The sequence below is a fragment of the Polistes fuscatus genome, unplaced genomic scaffold (genome assembly GCF_010416935.1).
Source record: "Polistes fuscatus isolate 324 unplaced genomic scaffold, CU_Pfus_HIC Scaffold1, whole genome shotgun sequence".
Taxonomy (NCBI): domain Eukaryota; kingdom Metazoa; phylum Arthropoda; class Insecta; order Hymenoptera; family Vespidae; genus Polistes; species Polistes fuscatus.
The window spans coordinates 9,223,827-9,238,735 of NW_025112997.1; the positions used below are offsets into that span (position 1 = coordinate 9,223,827).

At 31.5% G+C, this 14,909-nt stretch overlaps 1 protein-coding gene across 5 annotated transcripts; it reads left to right on the plus strand.

The window, feature by feature from the left end:
- Positions 1–9,692: 9,692 nt before the first annotated feature.
- LOC122526005 (homeobox protein OTX1-like) lies at positions 9,693–13,897 on the plus strand. Of its 5 annotated transcripts, none has more exons than XM_043649117.1 (5): positions 9,693–9,899; positions 9,967–10,075; positions 11,106–11,240; positions 12,063–12,394; positions 12,774–13,897. In XM_043649117.1, exons 2-5 carry the CDS (start codon positions 9,992–9,994, stop codon positions 13,057–13,059), a joined length of 837 nt encoding a protein of 278 aa, XP_043505052.1. In that variant the 5' UTR covers positions 9,693–9,899; positions 9,967–9,991; the 3' UTR covers positions 13,060–13,897. The 5 variants fall into 5 exon arrangements, with proteins under 5 accessions (XP_043505052.1, XP_043505041.1, XP_043505021.1 ...); XM_043649106.1 differs by having other exon boundaries at positions 9,694–9,899; positions 9,946–10,075; XM_043649095.1 differs by having other exon boundaries at positions 9,695–9,899; positions 9,957–10,075.
- Positions 13,898–14,909: the final 1,012 nt, after the last annotated feature.

Genomic DNA, 14,909 nt, shown 5'->3' on the forward strand with positions numbered 1-14,909 from the left:
TAGCGGATCTCCTAAGATCGGCTTGATGAACGTACGTTCTACGAGTGAAAGATGGAAAAAGAAGAAAGAGGCCGCGAAAGAAGAAGAGCAAGCTACGCGGAAGCCTGAGATAAAAGTTGAGGCTTTAGGGGAAGGGGGTGAAATGGAAAATAGAGGAAACGCCATTGTGCTAGCCAAAAGAAAGGGCGCATTATTTGGAAAGTGACGTTTCGGAAGAAGAAAGTTTGTAGTGGGAGAAGGGTAAACAAAAAAGAATAACATACAACGACTCATGTGGCTGATAATAATTTATCATTATCTTCTACAATATCATCTGATTACGAATTTTTAAAAGATAGTAAGACAAATTTATAACTCGTAAAAAATAAATTGTAAATGAAACACATTCCTACGTATTATTAATTTACAAAATATGAAATAAATAAGTTTAGTTGATACTATACTAAAAAAAAGCAGTTTTATTTACACGCGATGAAACCGCACTTCGCAAACTTAAATAATTTTGTATTTATATGTATATATAGATATACATACATACAATAGTTCACAAAATTTAATAAACAAATTTCTCTTAATTAGATTTATGTATTTAAGAAAGAATAGTAATAATAATATATTATTTTTATAACACAAAATGTTTTTTCTAACAAAATATATATCCTGACTGATAAAATCCCATATATATTTTAAAACTTTCTTACTCTCTAATATTTTATTAGTATATATTTCATTATTTATTTAAACAAGCTAGTAGTTGCACTCGTTTAATGGTTATAATAAAATTTATTTGAAAAGCGATATCCCGTAAAATACAGAGAAAACTAGTTATAGAAACCTATATACATCTATATATATATATATGATGATCTCTGACCTACGCTTTTATCACGTCCTATTTCTCTTTTGGCTTTCGCCAATATCTGTTTCACGATTCGTTTTTGCTTGTCTATTTAGCTTTTTTCCTCTGTTTTTTCTGTTTTGCATCTATTAAATCGAGCTACGTATCTCTTGCACATCGTGGTAAAAGTATACATCGTACGATTTACATTACATATTATTAATTAAATGTTTTTTTATCATCATTCACATCAGATATTCTATTATAAACGAACTGCTGCTGACGAGAATAAGTTTAAGAATCCCTCGATATTCAATGTATTCAGGACAATAGAATTTACAATCGGATGTTGCTCTAAAAAGGATCATTACTATAAATGGAAAGTGATATAGAGAGCAGAAGAAAGAGAAAGAAAAAGAACGAGCAAGGACGTTGGAGAGGGACGCCACGAAGAGAGAGAGAAAAAGGAACCGTAGAGAAAGGAGAAAGAGAAAGCGCAGAGTAGACCGACTCACGGAATTCTCTTTCATCCGCATTATTATGGTAATGAAACTGAAAATCCGAGAAATGCCAGGCTTTTGTCACACAGGGATTGTCTGCCTGGTCCATTCATTGATTACGTCGGTAGACGAGGGTGCAATCTTTACCAACCCTCGCTAAAGATAGGAGGTAGCGGTTCGTGTTTTCCGTCATTGTTTTTCACTATGTGAATATTTCATGTAAGTGAATAAAAAGATTTATATTTTCTAATAAAGCATCCATCTGAAGAGGACGTTTCTTTTCAATTCATCAGTTAATTAATCACTTTATGATATTTACATCTAAAATTTATTTACCCACTTATTGGTACCATATCTGAATTAATAAGGGTTATGAAAATATTGAATCTACGAAGTCTTGGACATATTAAAAGCGTAATTATTTAATGTGCTATTTTATAAATTAATTTTCATTCAATTACATTAAAATTAAGTTTTAAATAAAATATAAAATATAATTCAAGACAACTTCAAATGTATTAGTATACTGCTCTTTTTTCCTGTTCTGATATGAATACGTATAAAAAGTATAAAACTGCATATACAAACGTGATTGAATACTAATAAGAAGAACATTTTAAATCATGGAGTATCCTTCGGTACGTTGTTGTTATTCTCAAAAGTATATATCTTTAAAAAGTTGAATAGATCTCAATCTCTCTCTAAAGTTTTTTTAGAAAGTAACCGTAGTAACTCCTAGTCTTTTTCTTTTCTTCTTGTAGAAATACTTATCCATCTCACTAATTTAACTTTATTTAATTACAATTTATGACTTATATATATATATAATTACATTTACAAGTTCATCAATAAAATTGAAATTTGATTGGGTAATTGTTCGAGAGAAAAAGAAGGAGGAACAGAGAAAGAGAGAGAGAAAGAGAGAGAGAGAGAAAGAGAAATGAAGCAAAGAAACAATTTATTAATTTCGAAGATTCAATTAAATTTTCTATTACTCCTCATTTTTCAGGAAAATCTTTCATACAATCACTGACTTTCTTTCTATCCTTTTCTCCCTTTCGATCGTCGTACTGACCACTAGACGCTGATCGTTCTAGCGGATTATACTTCGCCGCGAGTAAACAATGGCTATTGTCCAGCATATCATTTTCACTCATCTCTGCTATTTCCTGTCCAGCAGAGTTTTCGACAAGGCTTCGCTAGTTTCGCCTTAGCGGAGGCGGAACAGGAAGTCGAATACTGTTCGCTTGAGTTTCGGATTTTCATTTTTTTTTCTCATCCGATCCACTAACCAGTGCTTTCTCTCTCTTTTTCCTTCTCTTTCTCTCTCTACCTCTCTCTCTCTCTCTCTTTTTCCTTCTCTTTCTCTCTCTACCTCTCTCTCTCTCTTTCTCTTTCTCTCTTTCTCTCTTCTCTCTCTCTCTCTCTCTCTCTCTCTCTCTAGGGCACTCTCTCCCTTTTCCTCGTCTTTTTCTTCTTCTGCTACATCTCCTCCTCTTATCCGTAGTCGTTTTCAGTCGGTGCATTGGTCGATCCAGTGGAGTGCATCTACTGGACAGAGCCCCGCTACAATGCCTTTTGTTTTCACCAGTAGCAGTGTGTATACCACGATCCATTATGACTGCATTCAAACAGCTGATTCATGAAAACCGTTTTGATCAAGCCGAAATTATTGTACCGACAATGGCTTGTGAAATTAGTATACCACAACTGATAACAGTATCGGAATGACGAGAACCCTTCTTTTCGTTAAAAAATTTCAATTTGAAAAGAATACATAATCATTTTTTAACGAATAATGAGTAACGGTAAATATTTAAATACTTAGAAATTTGATGATAAATAAATCGTACTCAATTATGAATTATGTTTACAAACAATTGTGTATTGAATGTCCACCTGAATTCTAATCGGAATATGCAGTGTACCAATTAATAATATTAAATTATTGAAAAAAAAATCAAAGGACAATAATATGTAATAGTATGCATGTCGTCTATTGGTCAGTACTATATTTTATAATTCCCCTCACTTCTTTCTTAGGATATAGAAATTAATGTAGTAATGAAAATTTATATTTTGTTGTTTTCCATAAAATTCGAGGAAATTTATTGCCAATTATCAATGATGTTCTATTTTAAATTAATCAATTGAGATGATAAATGAACCAATATCGATTGTGTACATATAAATAAATGTGAAATCAATTGAAAACGAGTGGAAAATAGATAAATAAAAGAAAAAAATTACTTTTAAATTATTAAGAGATAATTGTGACTAATTAAAATGCTAATAAATTGAACTCGAATTTCAATCTGTGTAAATCAAATTGTAATAACTATATCATTTTTCTTTATAAATTATATTATATTTTACTTATAACACGGTTCTTTCAAAAAAATAAGAAAGGCGAAAATTAAAAAATAGGAATAACGACAAGAAATCTCACGATGAAAGGAGTGTCTATATATTTGAAATATGATCGAAGATGATAGCGAACCTTTTTCATAGAGAAATATAGAAAAATTTAGTTCAACGTGTACATGTGCACATACACTGAATGTACGATTTTCGAATGGACAATGTTGAAATGTGCTAAAGCCTTTCTCGAGTAGGGATGACGGAAGATAATTTTGACATACGTAGGCATATACGTATACGTTGGTATATAATAACCCCGAGGCTGTGTTCACATCAGAGAAAGAGAGAGAGAAGGAGAGAGAAATAGAGAAACACAGACAGACAGAAATAGATAGACAGAGATAGAGAGATAGAGTCGTGGCGATACAAGTGAGTAGCTATATTGCACAAACGGAATACCTACTCCAGCCTATCCTAACCAATCCCGCCCAACCGCCCATTGGCATTAAACCAACCACCAACCCCTTCCTCTTATTGCGTGATTGTCTCCTTCAGTCATTTCTCTCATCTACCGGGTGACACCTCTCACACCTCTTCTTTCGATCATCTTTCAACTCCAATGAACGAAATTTTTAATTTATATATCCTTCGTATGTTTTTTATTATTTAATAAATTTATTCTAATATTATTTATTTACGATATGAATCAATTGGCATCGAACTGATTTAATAAATTAATATTTTAATATATTCTGGGAAATAAAATTCTTTGAAGTATTTATCGTATTTATCCGTGACAAATATTATTATTTATCTGTAGCTACTTAAAAATTGAATAGTGATGTTTTTATATATTGTAAAACGAAAGGAAAATAGAAAAATATTTTTTTTCAGAAGACATACAAATCACTTCATTTTTAAAAGATTCGTTATTAAAATATTTATCTGGGCTCAACGCGAATTAATTTTGTAATGATTTATTTTGATTGTGTGTGCGAAAAGGCATAGGGCTATTAATTTCAAAACATTTAAAAATTTCAATTTCGTATACCAATAAAAAGGTTCAATATCGATGCATTCTAAAATTAACAAACATAATCATCTTCCATTTTCTTTATATAAAATAATATTGTTTCGAGTATTGCTAATAATATTCGATAAGTTCATGTAAAGGTAATTCTTGTACATTATAATCCAATAGCCTGGCTTGAAAAAAAATAAAAGTAAGAAGTTAGAGTGACTTCTTCTTTCACTGCCGACTATTTGTTTAGTACAGGACGAATCAATGAATTTTTTACGTCTGTCACCCGTTAGCCCGTACTAGAGACGGATAGTGCTGATGCGACAAAGAATTGATATGTTCCTTTCCGTGGCGCTCTTATATCTCCTACCCCCTCCCACACCAAACTCGCGTTATCCACGTCTCTCTCCATCTACAGCCAGCAATGCGCCTATGGCCCGACAATGGAAAGCGGCGCACATCTGTAGGTACTGGGAAACAATGAACTGAGAGCTGTATGCGATTGTGGACCGACAGATAGTATTGTATAATATAGTCTGTTGTTTCAACCCCCTCCGCCCACCCCTATATTTCTCCCCCTCTCTGCTATTCCCTTCCCCGCAGCCTCCTTTCCATCCTTTCAACCCCTTCTCCCAAAAAATGCTGGAGACAGAACCTCCTCTTCGCTCGTTTCTATCTCTTCGCTGTGCCAGCTTACATGCGCGCATTTACGCAATACAGAGAAAGAGAAGAAAAGAGAGAGAAAGAGATGGTGAGACGGGAAGAGGAGGAGGAAGGGAGGCAAGCAGGCAGAGTAAAGATAACATGTTCACACACAGAAATTATGAATATTCCTCTTCACAAAATGCGATTTTTATTGATCCTCATTAATCAAAAACATTTTTATATTTATTAAATCCAATTGAAACTGAAATTTTAATTAGCTATTCTTATTATGATTGAATACGTAAAAATCACGATATGAAACAATGCGAGAAAATTAAATGAAAAATCATTTTTTTATACATGTAAAATACTTTAATTTTAAGAAGAGCGAATATGACGGTATATTTGCAAATTATACATTTATTATTAAATTATACATGTGAATAGATTAGGGGTACCGATTCGATACAAATATCTTTGTATTACCGTAATTTGCTGTTACGTTCTATATATCATGAGTTATGATCGTGAAATGTCAATAGCTTCACATCTGAAAACATAATGCAAACGTTTATGGTAACAAGATTTGTTTTAGAAAATATTTAATATTACACTTTTTATGTTTACAAGTTTATGATCTAAAAAGCGAATAATTGTATTTCAGTGTTCTGAGCCGGTTTTTCTCAGTCCTGAGAGCGTACATGATTTCGGTATCCAAAAAGCTTGCCTTAATAAATTATATTATAATGATTTGCAACATCTTGTACATTGTAGAACTTGTATTTATTCTGCTCTCGGTAATTTTTAAAAGTTAATAGCTGGATACAATAACAAAAAGTGTACGATCGAAAAAAATAATAATGAAAATATGACTGAAAGTAGTGATTATAAATATACAGTAAAAAATAGAAATAATGAATGTCAAGAAGAAAAACTTTGAAAAGAAAGGGAATACTTGCTTCGATGAGTTTGAGGAGATAGAAAAAGGGTCTTAAGAAGAGCTTATTCCTCGTTAAAGATTGGGTCTGTTTGAGGATGGAGCGAAGGAATGATATAACAATATTATATAATAGCAATTATTATATATATAATAAATAATATAATAATTATATATTTATTTTTTTTTATTTGTAATCATAATTATGATAATGGTGATAATAATGGCAACATTGATGATAATCATAATAACAGTAAGGAAGAGTCCACTTTTTGCGAGCGATGTTTTATAACAATAGAGGAATAAAGTGTAATATAAGAGTGAGCATATGTTCCTTATATGAAAGTATCTATATGTACACAGATAGACATATTAAATACAAATAATATATATTATATACCTATATAATATAGGTATGTATTATATATCGATGTGGTATTTTCGTATATAAAAAAGAAATACAATAAATTTCAATGTTTGTGATGGATAGAGTAAATAGGTAGTAGGAATCATAAAAGATAAGAACATTGGAGAAAGGGGGAAAGAAGATTTGGTGGAAAAGGGGCGAAGAGAAAGAAGCGCGCGCAATCTTTTTAATTATGAAAACACGACTTTGTGTTCCATTTTGTTTTGTTGTCAGAATGCTATTCTATTCAGTACTCTCTTTTCCTTCTTCTCCTCCTCCACCTTCTTTCTCCGTCTCGCCATCTTCTTTTTTTATATTATAACGCAGCGCGCGGGTGGCTGATGGGTCAGGGGCGGAGGAAGACTGGTGGCAGAGTGGAGACCAGAAGGGTGCCAGGGTGAGATTGCTTTAGTAATGAATTACATGGCTTCGGGCTATGTGCCTCTGTCTGATGTGCTGCACGGCCAGCGAGCATCGGAATCTGTGCTTTCTAGCCTCGGCTTCTCCGAACTTTCCTTTTTTTTTCGTTTCTTCCTTTTCCGTCGTCTTTTTTTAAACTCTCTACCTCCCTTCCACCCTCTCTCTCTTTCTCCCTCTGCTCATCTCTTTTACCTGCTCAAAACAAATGCGTCATTTAGAAAAATAAGTCTTCGTATCTGTCTATTAAAGTTTATAGTATACATAATAACATTATGTATAATGCATGTTAATATGAAATGCATTTTATAGACACTCGTTATTTAAAGAAACTTTGAACTTGTTTGACCACTTATATTGAGATTTAGGAAAGCTTCTAGATCGGTCTTTTTTTTTAAGTAGTACGTGTACTGTTACATATATCTGTTAAATAAATATATTAGCAAGTATCTTTCGTTATTTTTAACTATCTTTTTTAAACGCAATAGACTCGAATTGTTTAATAATTGTTAATTCGATTGTCGAAATAATAATTTAATCTATATTAATATTTTTATGTGGTTGTGATAATGAAGACAATAAAAAAATAGTTAATAAAAGAGTAATATCAATTATAATAGCATTAAACAACTTAAAAATTATAAATGACATATTAATATCACATACATACATACATATATATATATTCATACAATAGAAAAAAATATTCTCCTTTAAAGAAAGGCACGAAAAGAGAAGCTGATTAATTACGTAGGGTATACTCGGACAACGTTAGTGGGGCTCACATTGACGTATATACGCAGAGTGGATTTTGAATCGTATTGTTATGCAGACTGAATGTAGATAACGAGATGAAGAGCGTTATTCATTGGGCACAATGCCACCGCCCAGGATCCGCCTCTACGAGACACCCCTCGGTCTTTTATTAATTTACCCTTTGCTCGCATCGTCGTCGTCTCTCTCTCTACCCCCTTCTTCCATCCTCGCAATAACCACGACGAATAAGGTGGTGTGGTGCTTTCCTCTGCTCGTTTTAATCTCTGTTGCCACGCCCAGACACTAAGTTTCTCTCTTTATTTCCATTTATCGACTGACGCATTTCTAAATAATCAAGACTACCTCGTAGAAATCGAAGATTAATAACGTGGAAAGAGGTTACGTCTCTGCATCACTGTACGTTATCAAAGAGAATTCCTCGATCATGTTCTTCCTCTTATGTGAATTTTCTGTTGCGACGAATATAGATTTATAGTAACAACTAAATTCATTCGATCTTACCAAAATACTCGATATTGTTTAAGTATATCTGCAGACACAGATATTATATATATACAGAACTTTCTTTACTTCTAGGACATCGAATATTCTGTAACCTATTAAAACAGAACTTGGAGGAATTTGTTCACTTCTTAAGTATACTTAAAATTTGGAACAATTGTTTCAATATACTTACTCAATTCTGAAAATATTTTCTTAATTATATCATTTTATATTAGGGTGCCTTATTTAGGGAACACTTTGTTAATGGTAACGAAGATCATGCAGATAAAAGTCAGAAATAGTCATAAACGTTCGAAGTAGTTTTGACTTAAAATCTAACAACAAAAATCACGAAAAAGAGGTTCATTCAAAATTATTGAGCTATCATTTCTATTCGTTTTTAATAGTTTCAGAATTGATACGGATCGATTAAAACTGTACATTTTCCAATCCACGATCAAATCCTGACGTAGTCTCCTACACAATATAAATAACAGATATATCTCAGAACATTAAATGTATAAAACAATGTATGTATGCATATTCTTTATCATCTCGAAGAACATATAGTAGTTATTTATGAAGCTAAAATATTAATGTTTTTTAAGAAGTAAATATATAAGTAATTACTTAACGTATGTACTCAAGAAAAAAGGAATTATACTTATGAAAAACATACGATATCACCAACGTGAGAAGTTTCAATATGACATAAAGATAAAATAATACGCATATGAGGAGATCATAACTACGTATTTACGTTACGACTGTAAGGTCAATAAACGATCAAAACAGTATTATAAAAAGAGATTACATCGCTTAAAAAAAAGTAAACCGAGAAAATCGCGGAACGACATCGATTTTGATTATCGATTGGGCGTCGTGAGCTCAGAGTACAAATTCAAAAGCATTCTTGAGTGAGTGATCGAACTGAATTTTTGCAGATCGGTAAAAAGCATAGTATCGGGAAAAAGAGAAAAAAAGCAAAGGATAATAGAGTAAAGAAGGACAGAGGAGGCCTAAATGAGCGCGTATAGAAAAGAAAGAAAAAGATAGGAATATAGACAGGGAGAAAGAGAGAGAAAGTGGAAAGAGGATGCAGAAATAAGAGAAGAAAGAGGAGATAGAGGAGAAAGAGAAGAGGAGAAGAAGGGTGGAAAAAGGAGGACGAATTGAGTGGGCGGGGAGGGAAAGGGAGGGTAGAGATGCAAAGGGAGAAAGAATGGTGCGCGCATTACGATTTAGTGGACTTTCCATAACTGCAGGAAGGGGTGTGTGCATCCTCGTGCAACGTCGGTAACGCCCCAGAACTGCGCAACCAATAGGGAACGCGGCCCGATCTCGCAACACCCCCGCAAACAAGGGTAGGAAACAGTCGCTTCTCGTTGTTGCTCGCGAACTCGCTAGCTTTACGGGCAGTTTTCCTACCACCTCCATTACGAGCGAAACCAAACCAATCCTCGTTCACCGGTTTCCTCGTTTTCTTGGACATTCCACGCACGCCGTAAAGAATCGTAAGTGTCGTAATTTCTGATATTGGTTCACAACAGTTGACTACAGTTTTCGAAAAGGGTCACGAAGGCACACGGTGCAGGTGTTCGTCCATATGGCCGGTCCTTATCTTTCACCCTTAGGGCCTCAGGCTGATCTACTTACCGAGTATATGTTCGGTCGTCGTCGTCAGGTCAGTGTACGTTTCGATCTTATCTATTTTCTCTAGACATGTAAAATCATTTTTTTCCTTTTTCGTTCGAATGTTTTTCGAGTTCTACTTGTTGTAAGTTCAATTAAACTTACAAGAACAATATTATTCAAGAGTATTTTATTTTGTTTTATAATTCTCGATGTTGTAAGATAGAAAAACGATTATTGAATGTATATCGATCTTTTACCGTTAAGATCGCTGATATTTCTATATTAGAAAGCAAAAACACTTTCGAAATATCTTTCAACGAATCATATCTCCAAAAAATGTCCTTTTTAATCGCTTTTACTTTAATTTTCTGATTTTATTAAATTTAAAACTTTCATTTTCCATATTATTGTAAAAAATATCATAAAACAGATATGTATGTATTCTGCATATATTTTTTGTACACTTGTTGCTAGTGGGTCGGCTTCCTTAATCTAAACAATAAGAGTACTATCATTGTAAATTACCATACATAATTATATACACAATTACTATATTATATTGACCAATATATAAAAAAATTAACATATTAATAATAATAAAAGATATAAAATTGATTGTATCATAATATATAACGTATACATATTATTTTTGTTACACTTTTCTTTTTTTTTTGTTTTTGTTACACTTTTACCATTTAATTTTCATAAAAATCTACAGATTTAATTTAATTAATGAGTTTGCATTTCTATAAGTGAATAAATGTGGTGCTTCCGTGCATAAAATAAAAATAAAATTCTTGTTTAAAGACAAACACAAAATTTATATTTTTTACTTTGAGAGCAGTGTATGTCTCTTGTCGGCTATTTCGAATACAAAATTCAATGAAATTATAGATGTAGACGTGTACACGTGGATATTATTCAGAGATTGCCAATTATTATAACGTAGAACGGATAATAAAGATATATAAAGGGAGTTCATACTAAAAAAAAAAAAATAAACGTTTAAAATAAATGCATACGTAATATTCAAATAGGACGAAGAAGAACTTAAATATTGAATTTGTTGCGTATTTTTCGTTTAGAGGCGTAATCGGACAACATTTACGCCGCAGCAATTGCAAGAATTGGAATCCCTATTCCAGAAGACTCATTATCCAGACGTATTCCTGAGGGAAGAAGTAGCTCTTCGAATTTCACTCTCGGAAGCACGCGTTCAGGTATGCTTTACTTATCGAGAAAACCATAGGTAGAAAAGAGAGGATCGATTCAAAATTATGTCTTTGAAATAATTTAATTGTATTTATTGTGCGATTATGATAATTTCAACGTTTTGGATCGACATTTATTTATTAGTTGATGTATTCTGGTGATTTGTTTAATTTGCGTTTTTCGACATTTCTTATAATACGAGTAAGTGAAATGCTTTCGATGTTTCTTTTAGTAAAATAATGATAAATATTCTTAATGTATTAATAACAACCAAAATGTCTTTTTTTAATAATTTTCACGTGTTTTGAAATGAGTTACAATATATACATTTTGTAAACAAATATTGATGAGAGACATATCTATATACATATAAAAGAACTGTCACTATTCCTATTCTTTTATGAATGGGATTATAAAACTTGACAATATTTTTCTATTACTTCTTTCAAAAAATTACTATGTACGCGTTGTATTGTAATATTACCTGTATATTAAGACAAATGCAAATAATTTTGCTTTTAAATAAATTTTTTATCTAGTAACGTATTATTATTTTTTCCATTTACGTCAATATTTGTAAATGCTGTTCTTTTTTTTGAAAATATAGTTCATTATAAGTTATAAAATGTCTACGAGTTTCTATACTTTTTTATATCTTCAATACGAAACTTTTAAATCTAATTTAAGCTTATAAAATAAAAAATTATATTTCTTTTTTACAAATTATTCCTTTCTACTTTCTATTACGATATATTTGATCATATTAATACAATATTAGGCCCAAGATCATTCAATGTTTAATATTAATTATAATTATTCTCTTTTGGAAGGTGTGGTTTCAAAATAGACGAGCAAAATGGCGAAAGCAGGCTCGTCTCCAATTACTACAAGACGCATGGAGGATGCGTTGCTTAGGATTAGGCAGTGCTACGCCTCTTCTTTTGAGACCACCACCGACAACAGGAATAGAAAGATCGGATGCTTCTTCACCACCACCGCCATCGGCCTTATCCGAACCTTCTCTTTCTTCTTCTTCTTCTTCTTCTTCAGCTGAGAAATTGGTCGAAACCGGTGCGGCCGCTGCCGCGGCTGCGGCTGCAGCCGCAGCCGCCGCTACCGTACCAATTTGCAGAGACTACCGTTTACTTTCTGCTGCTCATAGGTACGCATATATATATATATTTTAGATATAGAAATTATATATAATTCGATGCTTTTTAAAAAAGAATTTAATATTTATTATATATATATATAATAATATTAACATTTTATTACAAGCTCAATTTATGGCTACAATCCAATAAGATAGATATAGATTTTGATCGTATAATATAGCTATATATGCCAATGTACATACGTTCGTGTAATGATAACTATCAAAATAAGTGCGAGATTCGTATTCGTATATTACTTTTAAACTTTTGATTATAATATTAAGATATTAACATATTTTACTTACTTTGTGAATCATTTGAAATATGGAAAGCGTACTTTTTTCGATACTTCAAAATCATTTGCTGTATTTTCGTATTATCTCGCAGTTATTCCATGCATTGCGACAAGTCAAGTGACAAAGTCAAGTGCGGATGTGGATCTCCACCTCGAATTTGCAGTAGTTCCCCGGAAAAGGATATAGAGCAGAGTATCAGGGAGAGACCTCAAGAGGCTGAAATCGATCTAACGATGAAAGGCCCTCATACCTCAAGACATGCTCAAATAACAACGACACCGTTTAACTTGATAAGCACATCACAGCAAACTTTGAGACATACCGAACATGTGGATGAGCCGTTGGACGCGAGACTTAGCAGTAATAGAAATAATTGAAAAAATCGTACTTAATGATATTCATATTTATTTACGCGAGACAGAGAGACTTTTCCCCTGTAACAAAAACAAACATTTACAATACCATTAACGTAACTTTGAAGGTGTAGACATTCTCGCAACAAAATATTTCAAGTTAATACAATTGTTGTTGATTAAATTTTCATATACAAATAATTGATTGTGGAGCTACATTCATTTCTACGTGCATCATTATTTCATTGTTTATAAACAAACTTTTCAAGATAAGTTTTCATTAGAAACGAACATACCCGAATGTATAAACAAAAAGTGATAGCTCATACCTCGAAATATCGGAAACCTTAGACCTGTTATTTTTGCTCTTAATCATAATACTATATGTAGTTAAAAAAATTGTGACATTAGAATGACCACGTGAAAACTTCTGCAATTTTATATTATCACTCAAATATTAAAAAAGAGATAATACATGTATTTCTATTCTATCTATTCATGTTTACAAATTTGGCGTAACTTTTTAATATGACTTTTAAACCTTCATGATAGTTTATTGAATGTGCTTCAATAGAAAACACAAGATCCTTGCATTTAGAATCAAGAACATTTTACAAATTTTGACTTGATCCATGATAGTGCTTTTAAGCGATTTATACAAACGAAATAAGATTTTTAAAATGCATAAAAATTGGTACGAGTACCTGAATCGAATAATATTCGTTGGAAGACCCCTATATTCTAATATTGACGCATTTTAATGACATTTTCTGAATACACTTTCACATTTATGAGATTTACCTCGGTTTTTGTGAATATAATAGATGAAACAGAATTTTTAATAATAAAAACTATAATAATTTACATATTTGTTTTTTTTTTAATTAAAAGTATAGTTTGTTTACGATTTTTTCCAAAATCTCTAAAAAAATTTAAATGATTATTTAATTTAAATGTGTATTATAATATAATATTAATTATAAGATTTTATATTATATAGTAATACTGAATAGTGTATATTTATAACATATAAGTACTATTAATAATTAATATTAGTACTTAACAGTAACCAGATGAACTACTTAAAATTAAAGAGGAGAATATTTGATTGGTAAAGATACTTTAAATCGAATTTGACTGTTTTATATATAAAAGTTACAAAGTATATTTGTATCATTGTGATCAATTTTAAGAAAAATACTATCTCTTAAATTTTATATTCATACAGTACCTACATACCTACAGTATTTCTTGTTATAAATATTCAATAGTTATCAATTTCATATCGTAATAGTGTTCGCTAGTTATCAAGAATTCATCGGATCGATAATATAAATTGATATTGTATTTTATCTGAAAAAGCTTAAAGCTTTTTATTTTTACGTTATTGTAATGCAATTTTCATTAAAATATAATCTAAATTATATTTAGACATTATAATAAACTTCTGAACAAATATGTAATGTCACCAACATAGACTTATACTGTCGTATTTACATATGGATAAGCAATGGTCCTCCTTGTTATAAAAGATTGAGCGGTAATCGTAGTACGATCATTTACCGAATTGATCGGAGGTAGGGTACAGGATGTTCGATTAAAAGAATTTTCGAATAATAAAATATATATTATACATTTCTGACTTTGATTTTCATATATATATTTCATATATATTGATTTGTTTATAAACTTCGAGATCGAAATTCGCCTATCAGGTACGATGCAATGTTATAATTTTCATTTAGAATTTAGACAATGATATGAATAGAGATAAAATATAAAATGTCTTCGGATAACAAGAGTTCAAATAATCGAGGTTCTACTATACTTGTAAAATAATAGGAGGCAATAAAAAACAAAAATTGATCATATTA